This window comes from Pituophis catenifer, unplaced genomic scaffold (assembly GCF_029215685.1).
Source record: "Pituophis catenifer annectens isolate HBS135680 unplaced genomic scaffold, rPitCat1.0.hap2 SCAF_1, whole genome shotgun sequence".
NCBI classification, from domain to species: domain Eukaryota; kingdom Metazoa; phylum Chordata; class Lepidosauria; order Squamata; family Colubridae; genus Pituophis; species Pituophis catenifer.
In genome coordinates, this window is record NW_027256881.1 from 301,724,210 (window position 1) to 301,739,070 (window position 14,861).

At 37.6% G+C, this 14,861-nt stretch overlaps 1 protein-coding gene across 1 annotated transcript in view; it reads right to left on the minus strand.

Moving 5' to 3' along the window:
• The window catches only part of CEP128 (centrosomal protein 128), a 167,849-nt gene that overhangs the window by 104,849 nt on the left and 48,139 nt on the right, over positions 1-14,861 (minus strand). Inside the window, exons 13-15 of the mRNA XM_070931475.1 lie at positions 14,197-14,547; positions 6,905-7,555; positions 4,436-4,600 (exon numbers count right to left, since the gene is read on the minus strand). Coding sequence (XP_070787576.1) covers positions 4,436-4,600; positions 6,905-7,555; positions 14,197-14,547 — 1,167 coding nt within the window. The remainder of the gene's footprint in view (positions 1-4,435; positions 4,601-6,904; positions 7,556-14,196; positions 14,548-14,861) is intronic.

Below are 14,861 nucleotides of genomic sequence, written 5' to 3' on the forward strand. Positions count from 1 at the left end.
GTTAGCTTGCCCTGTTGCTGGGATGAGACCCCTCACAAAATGTTGCAAATTGTGGGATCTTTTAAAAAAGTACATACATACAACATGTGAGATTATTTTCTAGACAGCCTGTGGCTTGTTTAGCAATTTTCAGATGATTGAGTATAAATAAGCTGAAATTATATGTAATAAACAATTGTTGATAATCTCAATATATTTCACAACAAATGCAGAAAAAGACAATAAATAACAGAGAATATATACAGTTCACAGTTAAACTGTGAAGCTCTTGATGCCTTTTGAGTTTGTTTGGTTGCTTACTTGCAGATGTTTCTTGACCCAACAGGGCAACATCCTAGTTGGTTAATGATACCTATTTATTTAATAAATAAATTTATATAGCTGCCCAACTCATCAGAAGTGGGTTTCAGCAGGTTCTGACCAGTTCTGGAGAACTGGTAGCGGAAATTTTGAGTAGTTCAGAGAACTGGTAGTAAAAATTCTGACTGGCCCTGCCCCCATCTATTCTTTGCCTCCTGAGTCCCAGCTGCTCAGGAGGAAATGGGGATTTTCCCCTGGCCCTGGATTGGGGAGGGAATGGAGATTTTACAGTATCCTTTCCCTGGATTGGGGAGGGAATGGCGATATTATAGTATCCTTTCCATGCCACACCCACCAAGTTACGCCGACCAAGCCACTCCCACAGAACCGGTAGTAAAAACAATTGAAACCCACCACTGTAACTCACACATGGTAGCTTGCAAACAACCATGCTCAGAGAAAACTATGGAAATGTAGATCATTACTACTATTGAAATTCCCCGGATACATTGGGGAACATCACATGGCCATTTTGAATTCATTTTGTAACACTGAAATCTGCCCATATTGAAGATAACTGTTCTCTAGGATTACAGGAGAAAAAAGATTGCTGTGAACTATTTAATGTTCCTCATACAACACTATGCAATGATTTTGCTTGTGCGCTGCCTTTATTTTACAAAAGAAGGCCATGATGGGATGCGGAATAGGAGGAGAAACTCCAAAGATGTTCATTTACATAGTTTTAGATTAGGTCAAAGGTTCATTTTCTCACCACCTCCTAGGGATACAAAGAAAACATATTTAATAAATAACTCACAAAAAAAGCTCCCAAGGAAATGAAAACCAGAATGCAGTCCTCTGATCAAGTTCTCAAAAATGAATCCTTGTTTGACATTTTCTCATTTGATCGTTTTTTTTTCTTTTGACATTATAAAGAGTTAGCTTTGAGCAGCTGCTCTGCTCTGATCCAAAGAACACAATAGTAAGAATCCAATCGTGGGTCTGTTTTACCCAGGGAAATATTTTGATTTGGTAAAAGTAGACTCTGTGCTCTCTTATTCTCTCTTTAATTATATCCATGCAGGAAGAAGAGTCATTAGAAAACCTGTCATCAGAAAGTGCAAATCCAAACACAGCTTGGCCTGGACAGCCTTTGGAAATTGCTGGAATGCACTAGTACTTTTATTTATGAGCCAAATGTTTAAGCAACGTTGTAGTTGTGTAACCGACCAGAGAACATGGAAAACCATTAGCAATTTCCTATGGGATGCTATCTCTGAGTTCTTCAAATTACAGGATGAACCTACATTTTTATTTTAAAAAAAGAGGCAGAATGTTTTTGTTTCAAAGGTTTCATTGGAACATCACATTATAAATTTGTCACGTCTTGGTAATAATCTTGAAGCCTGTTAAATCCCTTTGCCTGTTTCTATCACTTTCCACAGAATACTTAGTAAGAATAAAGAAATTCATGGCATTGCCAGAAGTGTTAAACTATAAAAGGCTAGTGTAGAACAAAGATGTTCAGTGTTGTAAGTTGAGCCCTCTCGGAAAACACTTAAACATACTAAAAGAAAACAACTCAGAAGGTTAAAAAAACCCTGAAGAATATGCCAATGAACAACAGAAAAACTATGCAAACTTGTAGTTTGCAAAGGAAGTTCTAATGGGAAACAAAATCCTGGAAAGAAAAATGTGGAACTAGACAAAGGCAAACCAGATAAATGTATTTCTCATTATTTGTTTAGTAGACAGTGAGGTTAAGAGCATTGCAGTACATCAGTATTTTTCATAAATTAATAAATTAGGCCATTTTTGTATCTAACTATTATGGACACATGACAACTGAACTTTTTTTGTAAATTTGAAACATTTTGTTATTTATCCAAGCAGCTTCTTCAATCTGAAGAAATGGTTGACACGTTTCTCAACATACACTCATACACTAATGTAAAACACTGCCTTTCCTTAATAGAAAAATTGGTATATAGCCTTTCTCTGCCTTACTTACCCAGGGCCATCTAAATTTATACCAATACAATTATCATTCAAATACATTAACAATGCACACTGGCAGGAAACACTTTTTTAGTTTTACTTCCTTTTTTCAAAAGAGCTAAGAATGCCTCTTACCTTAATGTAAAGCTATTCCTTTAAAAAAAACAAACCAACACTTTTTCATTTTAAACTGGGGCTGGAGTCACTATCACTCCAGACCCAGTTTAAATATCGCATATTGAAACATTGGCAGATGTTAAATTTTTTGTACCTATGACAATTCAAATGCACTGATCTAAAGCAGGTCATTTATTTTTCTGAAATAAATTACTAATAGGTACTTGATGGCATTTATTTCTTTTCCTGTAGGTCTGATGGAATCAGTTTTGAAGTTTTTTAATTCATAAATTACATGTTTATACTATTTATCTCTTGCGACTCAAGGCAGTTTACATTTCTATCATTTGATCTCCCATGACAGTATGCCATGTATAGTAATGACAATATCAATTAGGAATAAATAATCTGATCTCAAAAAGCCCTGTTAGCTCATTCCATAGAGCATGGCACTCAACTGCAAGGTTGTGGGTTCAAGTTCCATGTTGGGTGGCTGTAGTTTTTTAGCCAGTTTGGTGCAGTGTTAAGGTCCAGGATATAACCCCGGAGATCATGAATTGTAGTCTTCCCTCTGTATCAGCCCAACTTATCCCACAGGAATGTTGTTGTGGAGAAAATAGGGGGTAGGAGCATTGTGTTTACTGCCTTCAGTTTATTTATTTTATTTATTTATTTAATTTGTCAAGCATATATAAGTATATATATAAGCATATATACAGGTAATTTGAATACATGAAAAGAGTAAGAGTAAAAAGGAATATTAGGACAGCGACGGTAGGCACGGTGGTGCTCTTATACATGCCCCTTACAGACCTCTTAGGAATGGGGTGAGGTTAACAGTAGACAGTCTTAGATTAAAATTTTGGGGGTTTTGGGATGAAACCACAGAGTCAGGTTTCTTCCCCAAACCCCCAAAACTTTAACCTTAAACTGTCTACTGTTGACCTCACCCCATTTCTAAGACGTCTGTAAATTATACAAAATAAAAAATAAATAATAAAAAGGGTCTGTAAGTTATACAAAATAAGGTTGGAATATAAATATAATAATAAAAACAATGGCATTTCAGATCATTTTTGAACATTAAAATGCTGCTAGCAGTTCAGTGAATGTCTATTTATAAACTCAAATCACTCCTAATAATGTCTATGGAGATTGTCAGTCATCCAGGTCATGGTTGTCCACAGGTGCTTTTTCAAGAGACAACTGGACTTTCTGTTTTTTCTTTGAAGACGTTTCGCTTTCATCTAAGAAGCTTCTTCTGCACTGGCTGGATGGTGGGGAATGAAAGGATTTATACTCCCTGCAGACAGCTAGTCATTTGTATTCTTTTAGAGAGTTGGTAAGGCCACATGATTTATCTGTGTCGGCAGGATCACCAAAGTAGTTCAAATGGATGTGGAGCCTTCTTGGAACTGTTGAAAGGACTGTGTTGTAGACTGCAGATCTGTACAGCCTTCCATTTCCCACCATCCAGCCAGAGCTAAAGAAGCTTCTTGGACGAGAAGTGAAATGTATTCAAAGAAAAACCAGGAAGTCCAGTTGCCTCTTGAAAAAACACCTTTGGGACACTCCTAATAATATTTTACTTTTAGAAAAAAAAAATTTCATATCAGTGTATACTTGATATGGCAGAGCAGAAGTTTGGAATTTAGCATGCAGCATACTTGAAACTTTTTAGCAGACTTTCATAAGCAATTTTCTCATGTTTCAACCATAGGACATCAACTGTGGATCAATACTCAGAACTACGATATCAGAGTGTTTCATGTAATAGACTGTTGTCACCATATTTATTATGCAGCAGTATACAACTAGATAAATAAATATCAAATACAAGAAGACTTTCTTTGTGTCATGTTTCCTTTTTGCATTTGGAGAAAATGGAAGAGTAAAACAAAAAGATCACCAAGATAGAAATTTACCTTATAAAAAAATTAATATTTCTTAACTCGTAAATGTAGTTTTTCATTAAACAGGTACTGTTCTATTACACAGGTCTATATTTTTCTTTTACCTTTTCATCTAATTCCTGTTTTATTATGTTGCATTTTCGCTTAATTTTTGCATTTTCTTCTTCCTTGTGGGTTAGTTCCGCTGTTAGCTTATCACATTCAATTTTCATTTTTTCTACTTGGCGACGATGAGCTTTTACAAAATTTCTTTCGTCTACAAGTTCTGACTATTGGAAGGAAACCAGACAAGAAATGAAGTGTTCAGTATTTCATATTAATGGCACAGAAATTTAGAGAAAAATACTGGTTCAGAAATTTATTTTGTAGTAATTTGATGTTTCTTAATACCCAATAGATAACCAGTTTTATTAAGGGAGGAAACAGGTTTATCTGTACAAGTAAGTGAAAAACTACAATTGTGGTAAAGAGAAAATATAGCATAAAAAGAAAAGCAAGTTTGAAATCAAACTGTAGCTTATTTTTTTCAAACTAAATCCCCATCTGGTTTAATTATTGTCAATACAATATTTACATAGTGAAAAAATGTATTTTAAGTCCATTTATTCTGATTTATCAAGCATCAAATACTTATAGGAATAACTGTTTATTTGAGATGTTATGTAATAATGTACAGTTTATACTGTTAGTACTAATCTGACCAGATGCTTTCCCCCAACATTTCCCATAAATGAATGGAACCAGAACAGGCAATGATGGGTCAGGAAAGACAGCTTGAGATCACAACAGACAGCACAATGAAAATCCAATGTGAAAAAGGCAAATTCTTTGGATCCTTAGAAAGAGAATTCAAAGAGAACTATCAACATAACTACCTACATCTTTTATGAAGTAAAGCCCATGAGAGATTATACTTAGAGTATTGATGACATAGCTGAAGCATCTCCTCTATGCAGAAATTTTATTACTTGGAATAAAGAAAGGAAAAGGGACACTTAATAGCTATAGCACTTAGACTTATATACCACTTCATAATGTTTTACAGCCCTAAATGCTTTACAGAGTGAGTCTTTTGACCCCAGCAATCTGTGTCCCCATTTTACCAACCTTGAAAGGATGGATGAGTCAACCTTGAGCAGGTCAAGATTGACTCCTGGAGGTGGGCAGAGTCAGCCTGCAAGGATATGAATTTTTTTTTTTAATTTGATTTATATGCCGCCCTTCTCCAGAGACTCAGAGCGGCTTACAGTGCATTAAGCAATAGCCTTCATACTTTTGTATATTTTATACAAAGTCAGTTTATTGCCCCCACAAACTGGGTCCTCAATTTACCTACCTTAGAAAGGATGGAAGGCTGAGTCAACCTTGAGCCTGGCAAGATTCAAACTTACTTTAATTGCAGACAGCTGGTGTTAAATTACAGTGCTTTTAGTCTGCAGAGCTATCCAGGCTCTGCAGGATAGCATCTTTAGGGAAGCTGTGACTGCTTCAGTGCTAATACTGCTCTGCTACTGGTACTACAATCACATGATCTTCATTTTCAACATTCCATGACAGTTTCCCAGTCAATGTAGCACCTCCTGCATACCTTCATGAATCCTTTCCCCACACATACCTGACCTACATGATACCTCTTGTGTACTCTCAAGCAACCCTGGGCACCCTATGAACATGCATACAAACATACATATCACACACAATCCCCAACTGGTTGAGTAACTCTCACACAACACTGAGACCCCTATGCATTATTCTTGTCACGCATCCTCCACATCCTTTCTTGACCCTTAACAGCATTTTAAATACTCCTATGAACCCTCACTCACCCTTTTTGATTCACGCTACCAACACACATGCTCTCCTCAAACCACATGGAACCTCTTGAACAACACCTGACCTACACCTCTGCGCATCTTTTTTTTTTTTCTCCCCTATCCAGCAGTTTTCTACTGGATCCCCCACCGGCTTTCTCCCTGGAAGCTTTCCAGAAGCAAAGTAATGGGGAAGCCAGCAGGAGTTTGAGGGAGGGAGATAATGACAGAATGACAGGGAGAAAGAGAAAGAAGGAAGGGGAGGGAGGGAGGGAGGAAAATTTCTTATGCTTCTTGCCAGCTTCCCATAAAGAAACTCAATGAGGAAGTCAGCAAGAAGTTGGAAATGCTGATTACTCAAAAGTGATTATGGAAGGAGGTCCAAATCTCTATGTTTCCTAATGTATTCAATTGGTTGCTGTGTGATACAGAATATTGAATTAGATCGGCCTATGGCCTGATCCCACAAAACATTTCTCTGTTCCCAATACTGCACCTGCCTTGTGTAAAATTTTCAGATTATGATAACCATTCATCCAATCTTGCCTATACACCTCTTTCTTTAAAACAAAAAATAAGTTAGATAGTATATAAAAACAAAATAATTTTGGTAAAGATCAGAGTAAAATAACAGCCACATAAAATATTATCCAAAGTATCATACTATTTAGGCAGCAATTCACCAGAACCCGATTTCATTAAATCCCATCTATCCCATACTATGCAATAATAATGACTATATGTTGACCATCTCAGAGATACCTTCAACATTCCAATGTGATTAACAGCCTCCTCTTTTTCTTGATTGAATAGCTTCATCATCTCTTGGACACGTTGATCATGTTTGGTTTTCATCTGCTTCAATTCTGACCGAAGTTCTCCTAACTCCTGTTTGTGGACATCTCTTTCAAGTTTCAATTGCTTATTGATTGTACTCATCTCTTCCTGAACAGATTCTATTTGCTTCTGAAGTTCCATCGCTGATTTCGCCATTTCTTTTTTGGATTTCTTCTCTTCTGCTATTTGATTGGCCAAGTCAGCCCGAACAGCACTCAAGTTTTTTATAACCTCTTGCATCTCTGACAATCTTGCTTGATCCTTTTCATGGATCCCATTGATATTTGCAAGTTCTTCCTCTAAATGCTGTTTTTCAGTTCTTATTTGAGTCTGTATTAGGATCTCCTTTTGCAGTTTGTTCTCAAGGTTATCCACAGTTTTTCTAACATCTCTGGTATCTTGTTCAAGAGACATCTGCAAGGATCTAGCTTCACTGAGTTTCATTTCTTTACAGTGCAGCTCTTCTTCTTGTCTGGCCCTTTTCTCAAGAACATCTGTCAGTTCCTTTTGAAGATTTTCCATCTGGTGCATAGTTGAAAGGAGCTGGCTCTTCAATTCATCCTTTTCTTTAAGAACCTACAGTTCAAATGAAATAGGGCAGAGGTGAGTGGTCTAAGGATCTGTTATGAGAAGAAAAGGCACAAAATACCACTGCTCAAGATGAAAGGCAAATGATCAAAAAGAAGAAATGGTCAATGATCAAATGATCAAAAAAAGAAATGATCAATGCATCACTGCATCAACTTCGCTAATTGCACTAACAATGTGATTGGGTGACTGGTACATTATATACATCTTTATATGAAATAGTTTGCAAGTCTGGAATTTACTGGCATACTACTCCTCCAATTAAACATGTAAGCAAACTTCATAGGATTATTACCTGCTTTTCATTACTCAAATATTCAAGCAACATTTTCATATTTGCATACATACATATATACAAAGCCAGCACTTCCCAAATTCTGAAATGCTATGTATGTATTTGGTTCAGAATAGAGTTTAAAGGTATACAGAAGGTTATAAACTGATAGGAAAACTAACTTCCCCCCCACCCACCCTGTTCCGTTATTACAGGGGTGGCAAACTCAAGGCTTGAGGGCCGGATTCAGCCTGTGGGGTGCTTAGATCTGGCCCAGAGGGCCACCCTGGAAACAGAGAAAGACTGGCCCACGTGCCTCAGCCTGGCCTAGGCCGACTGGGTGCTGATCTACAACCTGGTGGCAACCATTTTCACTGGCAGAGTGCTGTAGGAGGTCATCGCAGCTGAAAACGGAGCTCAGGAGGGGCATGGGTAACCCTCCCGAACTCTGTTTTTGCTGGTAGAGTGCTAGCAACACAAAGCAAAAATGGCATTTGATCATAAGGCAAGGAGGCATCGAGAAATGTTTCCCCTTTTGCATTTGAGCATCCAAGAAGGAACAGGAAAGAAGAAAGGGAAAGAAGAAAGACAAAGAGGAAAGACAAAGACAAAGACAAAGACAAAAACAAAGACAAAGACAAAGAAAAAGAAGGAAAGATGGGAAGAGAGCAAGGACAGAAAAAGAAAGAAAGAGGGGAAGGAAGAAGGAAGGAAAATGAAGAAGGAAGAAAAAAGAAAAAAGAGAAAAAGAAAGGAAGGAAGGAAGGAAGGAAGGAAGGAAGGAAGGAAGGAAGGAAGGAGATTATAATGAGAGGGACGGAGGGTCTGAGGGAAGTCCTACTTTAGCACTTGGCCATCAGCAGCCCTGCTGCCCTTTCACCATCCCCTTGTCTCCTCCTCCTGACCTCTCCTGGTGGTCTCCCATCCTATCGCTGAGGATGCCTTGGTTACAAAGCGGAGTCTCTTCACATGGAGAGGGAGTGGTCCTCTCTCTGACCCAAACACTTTGCCCTCCCGCACACACCAAGAGCAACCTGGCCAAGAAGAGCAAGCACAGCAGCAGCAGCCTTGAGGAGGAGGTAAGCGCAGCTGGGCACCCCCTTGGGGAAGCGGGACTGGGCTGAGCTGTGGGGTCCAGGTGCCCTGGGAGCTCGAGGGCCAGGCTGGGCACTTGTCCTTTGCTGCCTAGGGCTCTGGACAGCCTGTGCTGCCATCCAGGGATCCTCCATGTGGCCTGAGAGGGACAACGAAGCTTCTCTGGAGGACAAGGGTTTGGCCATCTCCCTGGTCTTGCCTTCCTCTGGAGGAGACAGTGGATCTCCCCAGCTCCGCTCGGGCCATCACAAGCGCTCCCGACACAAGTGACATGCCCACCCTGGCCATGCCCACATGTCCACCTGGCCCCCTGAAGACAAACACAACCCTGATGTGGCCCTCAATGAAATTGAGTTTGACACCCCAGTGTTATTAGAAGGATTAACTAGATTCTTCCCAATATTTATTTTTTAAAGTAAATATGTATCTCACTTACAATCATTTCTTTTGCTGTTAAAAATAACCAAACATGCAGGCCACTGAGTTAAACTCAAATCCTGATAACTCTGAGATTAAAGCCGTTCAATTTAATGTTTCCCTAGCAATAATTTGCAGCTGTTCATTCAAGTAATTTCCCTGATTTTGGATCCTTTCATTGCCTTCTCCCTTTTTTTAACTTGCCTCAACTCTGCTAAGCACAGAAAGTTTTTCAAGTTTCTCTCTAGTATCACATAGTTAAAATATATGAATGTATGCTTGATGCTCCTTAACTCTAAACCAGGGATGTCAAACTCAAGGCCTGGGGGCCGGATCTGGCCCACAGGGTGCTTAGATCTGGCCTGCAGGATCACCCTGGGAACAGTGAAGGACCGGCCCGCAATGCCTCTGCCAGTCAAAACAGAGCTTGGGAGGGCTGCGTGTGGCCCACCTGAACTCCGTTTTCACTGGCAGAGAGTTTCAGGAGGCAGTCACGGCCAAAAACGGAGCTCAGGAGCCAGTTTTTGCTGGCAGGCCTCCACAGGCACCCCCAACACAAGTGACGTCGAGCTGGTCACGCCCATTCTGGCCATACCCACCCTGGCCCCCAATGCGGCCCTCAATGAAATCGAGTTTGACACCCCTGCTCTAAACAATAGTTTCCTTTTATTTTTTTCCATGATGGACTGATTAGTTCTCCTTGCAGTTCATAGTTTTCTGAGCAGCTGTCTCCAAATCCATAATCTAATGACATCTATCTTTTTTCTTTTGTTCTAACTCAATATCTAGATTTCACAACTGGAGAAAATGATTGATTTAACTATCCTAATCTTTGTTACCATAGAAATAGCCTATACTTCATGATATTGTTTATCACTACCTTCCTCCCTAGAATTAATTTACTTCCTCAACAATCTATCCATCTTTATGCTTGAGTTGAAAAAACTTATAAACTATAAACTATAAACTATTTATAGTCTTCACTTCTTCAATGTTAACTGTGAGTTCACTAAGCATTCTGGTTGAGTTTTACTTTGTCATTTTAATATTCAACATATTCAACATTTTCACTTTCTGTCATTTATTTATCTATCACATATCACCCATTTCACTTTAGTGACTCTAGGAAGTGTAAAATTTTTAAAAATCCATAGCATAAAAGCTGTTTGTATGTGTGTCCCATAACTACCTAATTCTCTCTTCCTAATTAACTCTTCATTTTCATTTAATAAATTGGCATTATCTGCATTATTTCAAGTGATTAGATGCCTACTGTTTTTTTCTTCCAAAAGGCTACTCTTCCAATATTTAACTTTATTACATAATAGATTTAACATTATGAATTAAATAGGTCCATTCTTGTCTCTCTTCTTTTTCCTGAACTAGTCTCTTCAACGTTAATTCTTACAATAACTTCTTACTCATTGTTCAGGCTCCTCAAAAGAGTAATTAGAGGTTCTGGCATGTTCATGAGTCTTGATATGTTCCACATTCGGGTATTATCTACCCAGTCAAAGCCCTTTCAGATTTGAATGGTTTGGCATTTTTCACACCTGCCCAGCCCTAACTGCTTTTAACCCCTTTCTGGATTATATATATATATTATAACTGGTTTATCCATTCTCTTTCATCTTTGCCAAGAAATATAATTCTACCACCAGCATTGATCTTAAAGAGAATAGAATTACTGAGGCCTCTCCACTATATTAAGTAATCATATAAAGATCATCAAAGACAAAATACAAAATATACATGTAAATTGATGTATATTGTATATAAAAAAGTAACAATCATCATCATCATCTTCGTTTAACGACCCCATAATCCCTTGCAAGGTGGAGTCTGTCAAACTACTCCAAACAACCTGTATTAAACTTTGCTATTCAAATTTAGACTAAATTCAAATTATCCTCTTTTCCTGCTAAGCAGTTGCCTACTATTAGGCCATCCAGCAAAATCTTGTGTTAACATTTTCTTCCTCCCCCAAAATGTCTTACCGATATTCCTTTTTATTCTGCCCTTTCAAAGATTTTAAGAATTCCTGACCTATTGCGAACTAAAGGGTTGATCTGCATTTTTATCTTAGACAGGAAACTTTTAAATTCTGCTAAGTATAATTTGCATTGACAGAGTGTAAAGTAAATGAATGATTAATTATAAAGCAAGCAAGAAAATCCACCAACTTGTCAATGTGGTGTATATCACATTGAAGCCTTTTTAGGACATTAAAAAAAAAGCTTTTCAGTATTAAATCTGTTTTTCCTATGTTAGTTGATTATTTTGAAACTGCAATCATAAACTTAATTATTGCTTTCAGGTTGCTGATGGCTATGTGCCAAAACTGTCCTCTTTGCATGTTTTTACCTCTAGGGTAGAAGGACTAATTTACTATTTTCACACCAGTCATTTTTCCTCCCATATTTATTATCACATCAAAATATACTTCTTCTTTAAGTATTTAAGGGATTTTTTTTTCTGTTTCTGGACATTATTCAGGAATATTTAATTTCAATATGAATTGGTATTTTAAATGTTAATTTTTCAACTGATCACCAAAATTGAAAATTATATTGCATAACTGATCTCTAAATGCATAACTATTAGTTCCTTCCTTCTGGGCAAATACAGAATGAAACAAGGCAAAGACTTTCCAAAAAGTCTCAAACTTCACACTGGGGTATCCTTTGAGAATCAGTGGTGACCTATTTTCCTATTTGGGAAACTGAACTGCTATTTCTAGAGAGAATGCAAATGAAAATCCATTGAGACTACCAATTAGTCAAACCTGCAAATAAACTACCAGTTCAGAGTCATTCTGGCTATCAGGACTGTCTGACTCCCAATCTGACAAAACATATTTTGCACCTCCAAAAGCAGATCCGTAAAGGGGATTGTGGCTTCTGGGAGGTGTCTGATTTTTCACTACTGGAAACAAGAGGCTTAGCTTTATAAAGCTCAGGAAGAAACCTGCTGGAAAAGCTATAAAAGAAATTCAAGTAGACATGTGCAATCGCTATCTTTAATCAGCCACAGGGTAGAGAAAAACAAATTGTTTACATTTGTTTTGCATCCTTTATTTATTTATTAAGTATAGCTTATGTGCCCCTCCAAATTTCAAAGTTTTAACATAACTTTGTACCTTCATCAGTATTCTACCTTCACAGATGTATTGTCCCTACAATTCCTGAAGCCCAGACCCTTTAAAATAGCTTCCAACTGAGATTTTGAAGGGGTGGGGGAACTACACTTTTAGCCTTCCAAAAGACCATGAAGACCTGGCTCTTCCCCTAAGTATTTGTGTAGGAATGGTGTTGAGTCAATGAATCAATAGTGTGTGTAGTTCTGATGCCTTGGTGAGAAGGGTACAATGTGTTATTATGTTGTAGTTTTTATTGGTTACTGTGTCTGCCTAGGATCACTGTGTAAGAAAGGCAGCCACATGAGTTCTTTAAATAAATAAAATCTCAGCCATTAATGTTGACTGAAAAGTCACAAAGTTGTATTCCTAACAGAGCAAGAGCAACTTAACAGGAAAAGATGCCTTGTAACTTTGCAAGCATAAAACAGCAGGCGAATGAAGACAGTATCCCAGACAGAATACAGTTATCCCTAAAAACAAAGTGCTCAGAATGTGTTTTATTTTATCAGATGATCAAAACTGGACAGCTTTCTAAAAGTTATACTCGATAATTATCTTATGTTTTAAGCCTTCAATCCTAGAAATTATTTTTAAAAATTCTTTGGTAATAGTTTTTAAGTACATTACAGAGTTCCCAATTTTGATGAGGCAAGATGGAGGGAACCAATTCTATATCATTCCCTTCCTAATTTATAATGTTTCTTATAGGAGAAGTGTGAGAATAGTTGTGCTAATCAAAGACTGATCCAGTATAGCATTAGAGACAAAATATGTGAGTCTAATGAGCATAGAACAGGATGCAGTGGCTCAGTGACTAAGATGCTGAGCTTGTCAATCAAAAGGTCAGCAGTTCAGCAGTTCGAATCTCTAGTGCCACGTACCGGGGTGAGCTCCTGTTACTTGTCCCAGCTTCTGCCAACCTAACAGTTCGAAAGCATGTAGAAAAATAGGGACCACCTTTGGTGGGAAGGTAACAGCGTTCTGTGCGCCTTTGGCATTTAGTCATGCCAGCCACATGACCACGGAGACGTCTTCGGACAGCGCTGGCTCTTCGGCTTTGAAATGGAGATGAACACTGCTCCCTAGAGTCGGGAACAACTAGCACATATGTGCAAGGGGAACTTTTACCTTTAATGAGCATAAGCCCACTGATATTAACTCAAGATAAATTAGTCATAACTAATTGATTTTAGGTTATTTAGGTATGTATTATCTAACTTGGGCTAGATTTGGACTTCACCCAATTTCCATCTGTGATCAGTTTTAAATGTTAAAAAATTACCTTGTCTTTTTTAATCAAAAATTTATACTTTTTTGTTATTTCAGTATTTTCTACTGAAAGTCATATCTCATCAGGCCTCCTCACTCACTACTAGTGTAATGTGTTTTAATAATAGTTCATAATAGTTACACAAATTAATTTCAATAGTTTTAAACCAGTCCTTTCCAAACTTTTTCCTTCATTAGCCAAAACCACTAATCAGAAAATCCTTTTTACAGCTTATCAGAGTCTCCTTATTTAAGTGCCACTGTATGATTGGGTAATGGGTTTGTATAACATTACCCAAAGAAAAATCAGTTTACTCAATTTGGGTAATTTATCCAGGTTTAGGAAGCATTGTTTTTAAACAGTATTGGAAGAACAGCAAATATTTACATAATGCAAAATTATTGTTTAAAGGAAATAAAAAATGTATACCATACCAAATTGTTCTTCTCCATCAACTGGCTATGAAGTTCGGTTTGTTTTTCTTTTCCATGTTCTAGTTTTTTACACCTTAGCTTCCAGAATCGAATTGATTCCTGAGCTTTGAGCTTTAACTCCTCCTTTTTCTTCTCAGTCTCTAGCCTTAGTACTTCAGATTGTTTGAAGTCAGCTAGGTACTTCTCTGCTTCCTTGATCGATTCTTCTAGTTGCTGACCTAGCTCTGTAACCTGTAATTCTGCAGCTCTGCACTCATTTTCGCAGATTTTATAGTTGCTCTGTATCTCTTTCAGTTGGCTCATCATCCTTTGCTGCTGGTGGTCCCTCTTTTCCAAGTCTGCTGTTAAAGCCTAGAAGCCAGCACAACATATTAAGACCTATGCTTACAGACAGATATATATAAACTTAAGGTTTACGTATAATGAAAACAAATTTCTTTGAATACATGGAAAGCATCAAAGCAATTTTTCAGTTTCCTGCAATTTTGTTTATTCAAGACACTATTATTTGTTCATTTACAATATTTATAGCCTATTCCAAACTAAAAAGATTCTTGGCAAGGTACAGCAAGGTCAAAAAAGCAAACAAGTAAATTCATTATAATTATTGATAAACAACCAAAAGCCTAATATGCGTCTCTTAGATCCCATTAAGCTGCACTAAT